The sequence below is a fragment of the Jaculus jaculus genome, chromosome 1 (assembly GCF_020740685.1).
Source record: "Jaculus jaculus isolate mJacJac1 chromosome 1, mJacJac1.mat.Y.cur, whole genome shotgun sequence".
In the NCBI taxonomy this organism is placed as follows: domain Eukaryota; kingdom Metazoa; phylum Chordata; class Mammalia; order Rodentia; family Dipodidae; genus Jaculus; species Jaculus jaculus.
The window spans coordinates 19,238,614-19,254,297 of NC_059102.1; the positions used below are offsets into that span (position 1 = coordinate 19,238,614).

Sequence of the window (15,684 nt, forward strand, 5' to 3'; positions counted from 1 at the left end):
TGGAAGCCCTGGCGCACTCATTCTCTCTCTCTCCCTCTGTCTTTCTCTCTGTGTCTGTCGCTCTCAAATAAATAAATAAATAAATAAATAAATAAATAATTAGTTTTCTAAAATTTGCTTTCCAAGAAAAAAAAATTGTAGTGGGTAAATATCTTAGCCAACCCACCAAAATCTAGTAATTTCCTAACAGTGGGCTATTACAGAATGATGAAAAGTTAAATTTGATACACAGAGCTAGCTTTAAAACTCCTCAGTTTCCCACTTCTAAATCTCTTCTGTTTCCTGGTGCTTTTCCCTGGCACTTTCAGCTCCCTCACTTGGGGAGCATATTTCATACAGGTACTGTACTCTGTATACTGAGTTCCCAAACTACTGTTGTTGCCCTAATTCAAACTCTCAATTTATTACAGAAGCTAATCTCAATAAAAGGTTAAATAGGAAGTAGTTAACAGCTAAATTGCTTTTTACCTTCTGAAGCGTTCTTTAAAAAACATTTTTTTTTTCTTTGCAAGGAGACGGGGGTGGGGGGAGAGAGAGAAAGAGGGAGATGGGAGGGAGGGAGAGACAGAACGAGAGAACAAGCACACAAATTCCAGGTGCAAGGACCACTCTGTGCACCCAGCTTTCAGTGGGCACTAGGGCACTCAACTTGTGTTGTCTTTGCAGGCAAGAGCCTTAACCGTTGAGCCATCTCTCCAGCCCCAAGAAGGCCCAATATCTTTAAGTGGCTTCTCTGTGTTCAAAGTTACCTCATTCTAACTTGCATATATAATGCCTCTGCTATTATTGGAATTTTGCTCACTCTGTTGAACCAAATATTCACGAATATTCATTAAGGTCTTTTCTAGCTACAAAACTGATAGGCTCCTGGCTTTGAAAAACTGAGACGCAGACAAAAAGGGATGGTAGAACAGCAGGAATCAATGCAGAAGAAGAAAGGAATGTTTACTTAGTGGCCATGCTTGTCAAACTTGGCCAGCACTAGAATGAGGGTATCTTTAACAATCTTCCCAAGTAATTCTGACAGTGAGAGTGGCATTTGGTAAACCAAATTTAGCTAACAAAAATAAAAAAATAAGCAATCACAAGAAATGGAGAATGAAGGTGGTGCACACCTTTAATCCCAGCACTCGGGAGGCAGGGGTAGGAAGATCACCGTGAGTCCAAAGCCACCCCAAGACTACATAATGAATTTCAGGTAAGCCTGAGAGCTAGAGTGGAACCCTACCTCAAAAAAAAAAAAAAAGGAAACTGAGGATGTCAATATCTGAATGAGTGGTTTTTCTGGGGGAAAAAAAAAAGCCTGTCCTTGAACCACATGTTTAGACTTGTGTGTGAGATGGAACCACAACATCAATAGCAGAGGCCAGTAAGCTAGAAAAAGGCTACAAGGGAGGGAGAAGGATGGTGTTGTATATATGTAAGAAGAACAGATTACAGGGTTATGGAAGGGCCTTAAGTGAGGCCAGGGGAAAGAGACTAAGCGAGAGAGAAGTGTGGGGTGAGGATCAATCAAAATCCAAGATATTCTTAATAAGACATACTTCTTTGGATAATGGCACATCCAGGAGCCATAGACAGTGTATTTGTCAATAACATTTAAATCTTCAAGTTGCCAGTTTAAAAAAAAAAACTTTCTATCAGGCATGGCGGTGCAAACTTGTAATTCCAGGAGGGTTGGACAGGAGGGAACAGCGATCATAGAACATTGGTCTGCAAGCACAAGAGTAAAATAAATAAGTGTGTGTGTGTGTGTGTGTGTGTGTGTGTGTGTGTGTGTGTGTGTGTGTGGTGCGTGCTTGTTGGTCACCGCACGCCCACGCATCGTGAGGCCACTGTCCACCGTCCCGAGCGTCCGCGCCTGGCCGAGCACAGGCCCAGTAAGGCCCCGATTGCAAAGGACTGTGCGCCCGCTCCCTTCCTTTGCGCTCCGGGGCGGGCTGCGGCCCGAGCCTGGCCCCGGCCGGCCTCAGTACCTGCCAGCAGCTTCTCCTTCAAGCGGTTCAGCAGCTCGGCCGACGTGGGCCCCTTGGGCTTGTGCACCGCGAACACGCCGCTGAGCGACAGCAGCTTGGTCGCCAGAGCGGCCTTGGACACCTGGGCTTCGGGGCCCATCGTGGCCGCGGCCGCCACGGTGGCGCGCGTCACGGAGGTCGCGGCCGTGGCGGCGGCTGCTCCCGGGCTTTCCGAGACCAGAGCCGACTCGGCTTTCACAGACGACGGCAACACGACAGCCGCTTCGGAGACTGCCATGCTTTCCCAAGCCCGGACCCGGGAGCGGGGGGCGCGCGCCGATGACGCAATAAGCCTGCGCCTGGCGGTCCCCTTTCCGCCGCGGGTATGCCCAGAGGAGTCGCAAGGGCTTCTGGGGATTGTAGTCTGCGGTCTTCCAAGTGGAGGTGGCTGTCGTGTTGGGACGCCTCAGGCTTCTGATGCAGTTGCTTTTTCTCCTGTAATCCTTTCTGCTTCTTAAATGGGGCTAGGTCCCTGCCGCAGGGATACTTTGAAGTTGCAGTTCTCCGCTTCCCAACACGAACACCAACGCCGTGTGTTTGAGGCGAACGACTCTCAAGTGCCACAGGCGTTCATCCAGAACTAAAAGGACCTAATAAAAAATGAAAAATCAGGAAATTTGTAATGGAGAAGAGGGGACGTGATGGAAAGTAGATTTGTGAAGGGGAAAGTGGGGTAGGGGAGGGAAGGGAATTATGGTTTATTGTCTGTAAAAGCTGGCAATAAAAAGAAAAAAATAGGAAATTTTGGGGGGCTGGAGAGATGGCTCGGCGGTTAAGGTGCTTGCCAACAAAACCAAAAGACCCAAGTTCAGTTCACCAGAACCCACCTAAGCCAGATGCACAAAGTGGGGTATGTGTTTGCTGTGGCTGGAGGCCCTGTTGTGCCCATTCTCTTTCTCAAATGAGTATGATATTTTTTTAAAAAAAGGAAATTTAAATTGATGACTTTTTTTGTTTGTGTTTGTAGTTTTGTTTTTTGTTTGTTTTTCCTTTTTACTTTTTAGAGGTAGGGTCTCACTCTAGCCCAGGATGGCCAGGAATTCATCCTGTAGTCTCAGGGTGGCCTCGAACTCGTGGCTATCCACCTACCTCTGCCTCCCAAGTGCTGGGACTAAAGGCGTAAGCCACCACCCCTGGCTTTTAATGGCTTTTAGTGTGGAATGTGAAAGTCCGCATCTCTCTTTTCTCACTCCTTCATCCTGACTTTTATGCTTTTGAAAGCACAGTAGAATTAAAGTAACGTGAACAAAAGCTTAGTTACTGCTCAGACTTCATCCTGTATCCACAAATGCCTCCATGCATTGTGCATTTAAGTAAGTATCTGGGAGTGAATTCAGTGCTAATTCTTAAGAGTCCCGAAAGAAACTGCTAAGCTAAGCCAGTGGCAACTCACTTGGACTTCTCCAGTACACTGCTGTCTCCCCATGCTCCCACAAGCCATTCTTGGTAAGTCTAAGATTTTTACATATTCTTTTGTAGGTGGCATTCTTTTGTAGGTATTACTTGGATGAAATGGTTGAAATTCATCAAATTAAACAACTTTTGTTTATATTTAGCATCAGACAATTCTGCTAAAAGTGATACAATCCATAGCAACATTCAAAAACATTTTGATCCTAGCACAAGACAGAATGGTGAAAAATTCATTTTACTTTTCCAGTGTCATGCATGATATTGTATTATGGGACAGCTAAATTTATATTCCCTGTTCTCCTGTACTATCCTGCAGCTATACTTGAGAGGGAGTGAGGTACCTTTGTTAGGTAGTTTAGGGGGACTGGGCCCCTCCCCTGAAAGTAAAAAAGAAGAAATGTCTTTGGGCCTATCTTTGCAGTCTCCACTTTGCTAGAGATCAATGTATGATCTGACTTCTTATCTCTTTCCTAGATCTGTTCTGCAAACAACCTGAACCCCTCCTGGGAGGGAGGTCCCCCTTCTTAGAATTTAAATCTAATCCTGACATTGTGGTTGGTCAAATTCAGCCCCCAATACTTGGCATCATGGCTGGCCTCTTCCTGAGACAGTCTCTAGCCCAGACCAATCAGCTGTCTTTCTGGCTCCTATGAGCTAAGGGTAAAGCCCACTACAGTAAGGTTAAAAATAGCTTCAGGAGGGGAGGGCAACCTCTCTTGGCCTGCTCTTGAGCTTCAGGGTTCTGGTAAGCTTCTCTTTTCTCTACCCAGCTGGACCAGAAAAGAGGGGAGGGGGAAGCCCTTACTCCCACATGGGCTCCCTACCCCTTCCTGCCCGCCAAATGACAGGAGTGTCTGTACTTTCTCTTCTAAAAATCTCTTTTCTATAAATCTCTTTTTACATTTCTTCTAGGCCCATGTGGGCTCTCAGACCACATGGGTGTATTTATTTTCCTTCTCTTGACTTTATATTTCCCTAAATAAACATAATAATTTAATAATTATTCTTCTAGGACTTAATAGCCAAATTTTTGGTTAAAAGTAGGCATGAACTAAGGACTCTGTTTGTGAACCCCTAACACCCCTTGTTTGCAGTCAGGTTCATGTTACTGGCAGAAATCACCCAACCAAGAGCAGCTTGTGGGAAAAAAAAGGTTTATTTTGGCTTACAGGCTCAAGGGGGAGTCTCCATGATGGCAGGGAAAATGATGGCATGAGCAGAGGGTGGACATCACCCCCTGGCCAATATCAGGAGGACAATAGCAACAAGATGGTGTGCCAAACCCTGGCAAGGGGACCCATAAGCCCAACCCCAACAATACACTGCCTTCAGGAGGCGTTACTTCCCAAATCTCCATCAGCTGGAAACATTCAGAACACCTAAGTTTATGGGGGACACCTGAATCAAACCACCACACCCCATTTCATATCACTTTCTCATCATCCTTTTAGATGTTAATATTTTGCATCCTACTGATGATGCCTCTTAGCTGCTCAAATCACCCATTAGGTGATCCCATTTGAGTTTTCATCCATTAATGCAACATATATGTATATGATAATTATTTTAAATAAAAGAGACCAGTATAAGAAACATCAAGCTCTAATTTTCTAATTTTCTGGAATTACCAACATCTTCCACATTGGGCAAGCCTTCAATTAATCTTTTTTTCATTTTATTTATGAGACAGAGAGAGTGTGTGTGAGAGAGAGAGAAAGAGAGAGACAATTGGCTCACCAGGGCCTCCAGCCACTGCAATTGAACTCCAGATGTGTACCCCACCTTGTGCACATGCATGACCTTCTGCATCTGGCTTATGTGGGTTCTGGGTGATCAGTCAAATGTGGGTCCTTAGGCTTCTGAGGCAAGTGATTGAATTGCTAAGCCATTTCTCCAGCCTCAATTCATCTTTTTTTTTTCTTTTTGATGTAGGGTCTCACTCTAGCACAGGCTGACCTGGAATGCACTATGTAGTCTCAGGGTAACCTCAAACTCACTGTGATCTTTCTACCTCTGCCTCCCAAGTGCTGGGATTAAAGGCATGTGTCACCACACCCAGCCTCAATTCACCTTTTTAATACTTACATGAGTTAGGCCTCTTTGGTCAGAAGCAACAGAAACTAGTTAATACCAGCGTGGGAGTGAGGAAGGAAGATTTTGTTATGCGTTATGTTTGTTATGTTATGTTATGTTTGTTATGTTATGTTATGTTTGTTATGTTATGTTTGTTATGTTATGGTGTTGCCCAAGTTTGTTATGTTATGTTATGTTATGTTATGTTATGTTATGTTATGTTATGTTTGTTATGTTATGGTGTTGCCCAAGTAAGACCATTAACTCACAGAATGTGAGGCAAAGTTTTATTGGGTAAAAAAGAAAGAAAAAGGAAAACTGGTTCAGCAGGTCTGCATCTCAGAGTTCAGGATCTCAAGATGCAGTCCTGGTCTGCTCAGAGAGTCAGCTTTTATTGGAAACAACGACATGATGTTTATAGTAAAAACAGGATTGGGAGTTAAGCCACAGAATTACATGCTGTTAAACAAGGGAGAGACTAGTCACAAGGTTCTGTAGGTCACATAGGCAGAAATGAGGCAAGAAACATTCTATGCTATGTAATCACAAAGATATTTAGAAACAAAGAGGTACAGGGAGGTCATGGTACATTGCACAGAGGGATCATCCCATTCCATAGGTAACAGTAAACACCTGCATTGCACAGAGGGATCATCCCATTCCTTTCACATTCAATTTTCCAATTTACCAGGAGTTCCCTGGACTGCTATTGAGTACCTGTGAAGTTCATGTTCTCTCTTTCTCTCTCCCTCTTCCTCCTTCCCTTCCTCCAAATCTCTTTTATGTTACACTCTTGTGTCTTATTCACTCTGTTTTCTTCCAATATTTTTTTTATTTATTTATCAGAGAGAAAGGGGGTAGAGAGAATGAATGGGTGCACCAGGGCCCCAACCACTGCAAACCAACTCCAGACATTTGCACCCTCTTGTGCAGCTGCCTAACACGGGTCCTGGGGAATCGAACCTGGGTCCTTTGGCTTTGCAGGCAAATGCCTTAACCATTAAATCATCCCTCCAGCCCACTTCCAATATTTTTGTTGTTGTTGTTTTAAGGTAGGGTCTCACTCTTGCCCAGGCTATCCTGGAACTCTCTTATAAGACTGATTGTTTCAAGGCCAAGCTTCTTTTTATTTTTCGAAAAACCGCTCATTCGCATATTGACATCCTCATTCTCCAATTCTTGTGATTGCCTATTCTTTATTTTTGTTAGCTAAATTTGGTTTCCCAAATGCCATTCTCACTGTCAGAATTACTTGGGAAGATTGTTAAATATACCCACATTGTAGTGCTGGCCAAGTTTGACAGGCATGGCCTCTAAGTAAACATTCCTTTCTTGTTCTGCATTGATTCCTGCTGTTCTGCCCTCCCTAGTTGTGTCTGAACTTTCAAAGCCAGAAGCCTATCAGTTTTGTAGCCAGAAAAGACCTGTGGTGGTTTGATTCAGGTGTGCCCAATAAATTTAGGTGTTCTGAATGCTAGGTTCCTAGCGGATGGAGATTTGGGAATTAACGCCTCCTGAAGGTAGTGTATTGCTGGGGGCGAGCTTATGGGTGTTATAGTGAGTTTCCCCTTGCCAGTGTTTGGCACACTCTCCTGTTGTAATGGTCCACCTGATGTTGGAAAGGAAGTGATATCCACCCCCTGCTCATGGCATCGTTTTCCCCTGCCATCATGGAGCTTCCCCTCAAGTCTGTAAACCAAAATAAACCCTTTTTCCCACGGCTGCAAGCAATTTCTGTCAGCAATGTGAACCTGACTGCAAATATCTCATCTGACACATTACACATTGTAGTAATTTTGTTTAATGTCTTTAATGAATATAAGTTTCATGAGTACAGGAATATTTTATTCATTGCTGTATCTCCAAGAGATAGTGTCCAACCAATATAGCACTCAATAAATAGTTGTGGAATAAATGAATGGATAAACATGACAGCTCCAACCTAAACCTCCACAGAGGAAGGTCACTGCCAATTTCCAGAAAACTAGAGTGCTGAGCATATAAAATAAAAGATGTATATTTTGAATATAGCTGGCTATACTTTGCTTCAAATGGCCATTATCTCATTATATATGTATAGTACTGAAGCAAAGAGAATAGAATTACCCAATGTCATATAATAGCCTCTAACTTTAGTTGCTACCTTTAACTATTTTATTTCCTTCAGAAAGAGAGAGTGAGTGAATATGGGTATGCCAGGGCTGTTTTCCACAGCAAATGAACTCCAGACACATGCACCACTTTATGTAATTGGATTGTGAATCGAACCTAGGTGGTCAGGCTTTACAAACAAGCACCTTTAATCACTGAGCCATTTTTACAGCCCCATGTGAATTCCTTGTATATTATAGAATGATAGAGAGTACAGCAAGGTGAGGTCATTGAGTCCAAAATATCTGGGTCCATCATTTCCAAAATGAGAAACAGAAAGGTGTTCCTGACAACAGAGAAAGCTGAGGATACTCAAATCTGAATCATAGACAACACGAGAAAGGCATTGTTTTCTGGTGTTTTTTTTTTTAATTTTAATTTTAGAGCAAAGATAGATGGACATGTCCCATCTGTTTCGTGGTTTCTATCATGAAATTTGAGATAGCTAGAAAACTCAAAAAAATTTTTTTTAATTTTTAAATTTATTTTTATTTATTTGAGAGCGACAAACAGAGAGAGAAAGAGAGAGAGAGAGAGAGAGAGAGAAAGAATGGGCATGCCAGGGCCTCCAGCCACTGCAAACAAACTCCAGACACGTGTGCCCCCTTGTGCATCTGGCTAATGTGGGTCCTGGGGAATCGAGCCTCGATCTAGGGTCTTTAGGCTTCATAGGCAAGCACTTAACTGCTAAGCCCTTTCTCCAATCTGAGAAAACTCAAAATTTTGTTCATGTATATGTCATTGAAAATTATCCTAGTGGGATGGGTGTGTGACCCCAACAGAAGGAGAGATTTTGGGGTGCCTCAAGGGCACACACATATGAATACACTAGGCACACATCTATACAACACACACCACATAGCATGCACACAAGAAGAAAAATACATTAATAAAATAAATACATTAATTAAAAAAAAATTATACTAGTGGGAATGAAAATGGTAAGATAATTAAAGAAATCTGGTTGGTTGCAAAAGGAATTCTGCTGCAGAGGGAACCAAAAAATATGTTGTGTAACCTTTAGACTTACTCGCTTTGGTATGCATTCCTTCTTTAATTACTAAAAAATAGTAGGAATACGATAAATCTTAAAAGTAAGTGAAGAATGTTTTTATTTTTTAAAAAAGTAAGGAAGGACAGATAACAAAAGACTGATTTTAGAAGAAAAGCTGGCAGCAGATGATCTGTAAACAGAAAGACATGCCAGAAATGCTTTAAGAAAAGAGAACTTTTTAGAAGATCAAGGAAGAGAAGTCTTTTGTTGTGTAAACACACTGAGGTAAGAAGACAAAGTCCAAGTGAGCTCTAGTCTCTCTATCTGCTGCATCAAGAATGATTCTGAAGCTGGTGTGGTGGCGCACGCCTTTAATCCCAGCACTTGGGAGGCAGAGGTAGGAGGATCGTCGTGAGTTCAAGGTCACCCTGAGACTCCACAGTGAATTCCAGGTCAGCCTGGGCTAGAGAGAGACCCTACCTCAAAAACAAAACAAAACAAAAAATAATAATGATTCTGAGGTGAAATGAGAACAAAAGCTTGTTAAGAGGAGAACTTATCCCTGAGGGTTAAAAGTCTGGAAGAGAAAGCTTGCTCTTATTACGATCAGAGCTCCCAGTCCAGGGATGAGGCATAGGGAAACCTAATAAGCGGACAGCTTAAAAGGGCTGACTTTGGGTAAATAGATGCTTGGTGCTGACTCATCATTTTTCCCCCTGACATTTCTACAGTGAGTCTTCAGTCATGCTCAATGAAGTATGACTGGGTATGAGAACATCACTACAAGGCCAAAATTATCATCATTATCTCCAGTTTACAGGTGAGAAAATTGAAACTAAATGAGGTTAATTTGACCAAGCTCACATGACTGTCATAGAGTGAGTGGCCTATTGGGGACCTCCAAGAACAGCTTTCGGCCAGAATCACTAAAAAGACTCAAGAACTCAGAAAAGCTCTAAGTCTCATGGCTAAAGTTTACTATGGTGAAAGGATACAAATTAAAAGTGGCAAAAGGGGGCTGGAGAGATGGCTTAGCAGTTAAGGTGTTTGCCTGTAAGGCCAAAGGACCTCAGTTCAATTCCCCAGGACCCACATAATGCACAAGGGGGCGCACGCGTCTGGAGTTCGTTTGCAGCAGCTGGAGGCCCTGGTGTGCCCATTCTCTCTCTCCCTCTCTCTGCCTCTTTCTCTCTCTCTCAAATAAATAAATAAAGATAAAGTTTTTCTTTTTAAGTGGCAAAAGACTTTTAATAAAAGTGAAATTTGGAGAAAGCATTGAGGAGTTACAGACCTGCCGACTCTTAATTAAACATTATGTCCCGACAGGACGTTTTGTGGATACTTATGAGTTGACTTCATTACAAGAGAAAAGCTTAACAGAGGCAGTGATGGGTTCAGAAAGTTTTAATATAGAAGCCCCTAGCTATCTGTGCAAAGAATCTGACGTTCTTATTTATGCGAGACAAACTGAGCAGGGCACTGAGTTTGCCTGTGTAACTATTGCTGTCACCGGCCCCATAGGAAGGATGGCGACATCCTTATTGTGGTTAGCAACCCAGATTTACTGAGGTACTGTGAGGAAGAGTTCTCAGTTTTGAAATGCTGGGCTCAGTCAGAAGTGCCAGCTCCTTGTGCAGTGAATGGAGATCTGCCATTGTTATGCCCAGTTCTCAGTGCCCCCAGTGACCACCAAGGAGAACCAAACATGTGTGCAAGGGCAAGGAGCTTTATTTTCGGGCTGAAGCTCAGTCTCTTGACTTCACCAACGCAGTGGATCCATACAAGAGCCCCCAGTAGTGGGAGGGTAGGGTTCTTATAGGGATTTGAACATAGAAGAAGGGGATGGGCACATGATTGGTTGATTTAAACAGTGTACTCTTCTGATTGGCTTAGGATTTTGGTGGGCAAAGTTGGCGGGCTGGGGCTAGGGGAGTTGAACTTATCTATGACTACAGGAATGTATGGCGTAATCATTCAGTTTCCAGTATCTGTTAAACTCACCCTTACCAAAAATTAAAAACTTAGACATTGCTGGGAAACAGAAACTTAGGCCTACTGAGGACTCTGAAGCCTGTCATGGCGTCTGTCTGGTTCCTGAGTCCTTCATTAGTGGAACAACATGAAGTATAAATCAACTCTCAAGAATCTGACCCTGCAAGTTCCAGTGGGGCTGTCTATACACACCTCTCTAGTGCGGTCTGTGACTTCGCTCATTGCCATCCTCTGTGCCACCCTGATCCTTCTAGCTGTTTTCAAATATGGCCATTTTTTTCTATAAGTTTTAAACAGTTAAGTTTTCTATACATCTAATAAATTGTGAAAAAAAAGAAAAAGTGGCAGAACGAAAAGGACACAGGTCGAAACCAGGCACAAACATCCAGCTCCCTCACTCACCCAAAGCCTCATTCTCCTAACACTAAAATGTGATGTGTACCCAGCATCGCCAGTCAGCGAAACTCACCTGAGCCTCACTGTCCAGGGTTTTGTTGGGGATCAGTAGTCACATAAAGTGCCTGCATGAGTGACCTTAGCTCCTTAGTCTCTAGCCCCCAGAGGACAAGTTGACCCTGAGGTGACCAAAGTCCTGAGACATACAACAATGTTTTTATCAGAAAGGATAATTCAGGCCCTTAGAGCTTGTCTCCCAAGGATAATACAAGGGCTCAGAGGTTGTCTCCCAAGAGCCAGTAGAGTACCAGTCTTTTCTTTAGAATGTTCAGGGTTTGAGTAACCCAGACATGTTCGGTTAACCTTTTACTGAATGTCACAGTCAGCCTCATGTGGCTGGGATGAACTTCCAAACCAGGCACAGCTATAGAGGAAGGGATTTGTTAAAGCTTACAGATCCAGGGGAAGTTCCTTAATGGCAGAAGAAGCTGGCCCGCTTTCACAAGTCCATGCAGAGAAAAAAAATAAAGCAACCACCACCGCCATAAGCAAGCACACTTCAGGAACCCCAGGCAAAGCTCAAACACTTTGTATGTCTTAGGTTGGAATTCAGATCCCCCTTGGGGCTGGATCCTAGGTTGCACCCATAGTGGCACCTCCTACAGCCAGGCAGCTGGAGATCTAAATTATAAGCTTTAATGAAACTCCTAAATTCAAACTGGGCGTGGTGGCACACACCTTTAATCCCAGCACTCGGGAGGCAGATCACTGTGAGTTCAAGGCCACCCTGAAACTACATAGTAAATAGTGAATTCCAGGTCAGCCTGGGCTAGAGTGAGACCCTACCTCGGAAAAAGAAAACAAAACCAACTCCTAAATTTTAGGGCTGGAGAGATGGCTTAATGATTAAGGTGCTTGCCTGTAAGGCCAAAGGACCCAGGTTCAATTCCCCAGGACCTACCTAAACCACATGTACAAGGTGGCATATGCATCTGGAGTTCATATGCAGCAGCTGGAGGCCTTAACACACCCTTTCTTTAGTTCTTTATTTTTAATAATTTTTTTTATTTGACAGAGAGAGACAGAGAGAGAGAGTAAGAGAATAGGCACACCAGGGTCTCCAGCCACTGCAAATGAACTCCAGATGCATGTGCCACATTGTGCATCTGGCTTATGTGGGTTCTGGGGACTTGAACTTGGGTCTTTTTTCTCAATTTTTATTAACATTTTCCTTGAGTATAAACAGTATACTATGGTAATACCCTCCCCCTACCACTTTCCCCTTTGAAATTCCATTCTCCATCATATCCCCTCCCCATCTCAATCAGTCTCTCTTTTACTTTGATGTCATCATCTTTTCCTCCTCTTATAATGGTCTTGTGTAGATAGTGTCAAGCACTATGAGGTCATGGATATCCAGGCCATTTTATGTCTGGAGGGAGCACATTGTAAGGAGTCCTGCCCTTCCTTCAGCTCTTACATTCTTTTCGCCACCTCTTCCGCATTAGACCCTGAGCCTTGGAAGGTGTGATCAAGATGTTACTCAGGACTCCAGTCACTTCTTTCCAGCACTATGATACCTTCTGAGTCATCCCAAGGTCACTGCCATCTGAAAAGAGAAGATTCTCTACCCAAAGTGAGAGTAGCGTTAATATAAGGGTATAAATATTAAGAGAAGTGCTTACTGGGCAGTTTGATAAGCATAGTATATACATTTTTCCAGACATCAGCAGATGTTACCCCACCCCCTAGGACTCATGACTACCCCTGTTTTAAGTTTTCAGTATCAGGGATGTGTTCCCTTGCTCCAATAGAGTGGGCCTCCAGTCCAATTGGAGGGCAGTTGGTTTCCACCATGACAGACATGCCACTATTGCACCCATTGGCTCCTTTGGGCTGGCAGTGTCCACTGTTGAGTATCTTCACTGGTGGTATCTCTTTCTCCCATTGAACTACATGTAGAATGGCTCCTTCCAGCTTTCTGTCAGCTGGTCTATGAACTTGGGTCTTTATTGAACGAGGGTCTTTTGGCTTTACAGGCAAGCATCTTCACCACTAAGCTATCCTTCCAGCACACAACCATTCTTTCTCTCTCTCTCTCTCCTTCTCTCTCTCAACCTAATAAACAAAAAATGAAATATATATTTTTAAAAAAGCTCCTAAATTGGGCTGGAGAGATGGCTTAGTGGTTAAGCGCTTGCCTGTGAAGCCTAAGGACCCCGGTTCGAGGCTCGGTTCCCCAGGTCCCAGATGCACAAGGGGGCGCACGCGTCTGGAGTTCGTTTGCAGAGGCTGGAAGCCCTGGCGCGCCCATTCTCTCTCTCTCTCCCTCTGTCTGTCTTTCTCTCTGTGTCTGTCGCTCTCAAATAAATTAATATAAAAAATTTAAAAAATAAAAATAAAAATAAAAACTCCAAAATCTATTGGGGGACATCCATTCAAACTGCCACACTACACAATAGGCAAGTTGGCATTAGACCCCAAGCCTCACTCTACCTTGCAAAGCCTTCGGTAACTACTCCAAAGACCTTGAGGTGACAGACTCCATGGTAATCACAGCACTCAGGAGACAGTGACAGGAGGACATGAAGTCAAGGTCAGCCTGTGATTCCCCTGTCTCAAAATAAATAAATAAATTAATTAATTAAAAATAGATAAGCCAGGCAGGTGGGGCACACCTTTAATCTCAGTCGGGAGGCAGAGGTAGGTGGATCACTGTGAGTTCAAGGCCACTCTGAAACTACATAGTGAATTCCAGGTCAGCCTGGGAGAGAGAGTGAGACCCTACCTTGAAAAATCAAAATTAATTAATTGATTAATTAATTAAACAATCTCTTTATAAGAAAAAATAAATCTTGAGAGGTATTGGGGGATTACTTCCGGAATAACTTTAGAACACATAATTGGGCTAAGTATTGTTATAATTTTCAAAAATTGGATTCAACAAGCAATAATGATAAAGCTCAGTATGACGCTTGAAGGCTTTCCTAGTAAGGTAGTCATTTAAAAAGAAAATGCTGAAAACATAATAAATAAAAAGAAAGAAAATGGTGGGCTGGGGAGATGGCTCTGTGGTTAAAGGCACTTCCTTGCAAAGCCCACTAACCCAGGTTCTATTCCACAGTACCCACCAGATGCACAAAAAGGAAATGGTGGTCATAAAAAGCCAGAGTGGGGTGGCTGGAGAGATGGCTTAGCAATTAAGGCATTTGCCTGCAAAGCAAAAGGACCTAAGTTCGATTTCCCAGAACCCACATTAGCCAGATGCACAAGTGGGTACACGCATCTGGAGTTCGTTTGCAGTGGCTGGAGGCCCTGGCGTGCCCATTCATTCTCCCTCTTTCTCTGTCAAATGAATAGTTTTTTTTTTAAAAAGGGGGGGGGGGGCTGGAGAGATGGCTTAGCGGTTAAACACTTGCCTGTGAAGCCTAAGGACCCCGGTTCGAGGCTCGATTCTCCAGGACCCACGTTAGCCAGATGCACAAGGGGGCACATGCGTCTGGAGTTCGTCTGCAGTGGCTGGAGGCCCTGGTGCGCCCATTCTCTCTCTCTCTCTCTCTCTCTATCTGCCTCTTTCTCTCTCTGTCACTCTCAAATAAATAAATTTTTTAAAAATGAACAAAAAATTAAAAATAAAAGCCAGAGTGGGGGATGGAGTGATGGCTTAGCAGTTAAGGCACTTGGACCCATGTTTGACTCCCCAGATCCCACGTAAGCCCAACACTCAAGGTGACACATGAGCAAAGTCACACATGTGCTCAAGGTGGTGCACATGTCTGTAGTTCAATTACAGTGGCTGAAGGCCCTGGTGTTCCAAGTCTCAATTCTCTCTCCCTCTCTCTTGCTCTCATTAAAAAAAAAAAAAAAGACCAATCTCCTGGGCTTGCCTCAAAAAAAAGGCAGAGTTGGTTCATTAATTCAGCAAACACATCAACACTACTATGCAAGGCACTGGAAATTAAGCAGTAAGTAAACAGTCTCACTATTTGCTTTTACAGAGTTGGGAATTCAGCAAACGTGCATTGCGTTGCTGCTGATGGTGGGTGCATGTAACAGGCAAAGTTTCTGCACTCAGAACTCGCGAGACTAGAAAATGAAAGACCCCAGCAATCATGTCTTATTTGCATAACAGAAACTATTTAGTAATTTAGTATTTCTTGTTTTTTTTTTTTTTCTCTTTTTGGTTTTCCAAGGCACGGTCTCACTCTAGCCCATACTGACCTGGCACTCACTCTATAGTGCCAGGCTGGCCTTGAACTCATGGCGATCCTCCTACCTCTGCCTTTCAAGTGCTGTGATATAAAGGCATGCGTCACCATGCCTGGTGTGAAAATTTCAAGAGTACGATGGTGAGGTGAAATGACATTTTAAGGAAAAGCAGGTGGAATAGCTTTTGGAAAAGGAGCGGGTTTAGTGGATTAATGTTTCCTAAAAGAGATTATTTCTAGTCTGTGTTACAGGCAGCATCCTGGGTCAGATTTTATGTACCGTTGACTTGGATAAAGAGAAAGTATGTGTATATCATTTGCCATTGACAAGAAGATGAGGGGGAAATAAAAGAGAAAAGGCATTTGAGGACAGAAAGTGTTTTCAGAAAAATCTGTGCACGTACCAAGTGCTGTAGGCAACAATTAACACGAGAGATGGCTT

At 43.3% G+C, this 15,684-nt stretch overlaps 1 protein-coding gene and 1 pseudogene across 1 annotated transcript in view; one reads left to right on the forward strand and one right to left on the reverse strand.

Moving 5' to 3' along the window:
• Positions 1–2,253, reverse strand: part of Trub1 (TruB pseudouridine synthase family member 1) — a 53,209-nt gene extending 50,956 nt beyond the window's left edge. Inside the window, exon 1 of the mRNA XM_004659314.2 lies at positions 1,977–2,253. Within this exon, the coding sequence (XP_004659371.1) occupies positions 1,977–2,253 (277 nt within the window). The remainder of the gene's footprint in view (positions 1–1,976) is intronic.
• Positions 2,252–10,924, forward strand: LOC101598782 (annotated as a pseudogene).
• Positions 10,925–15,684: the final 4,760 nt, after the last annotated feature.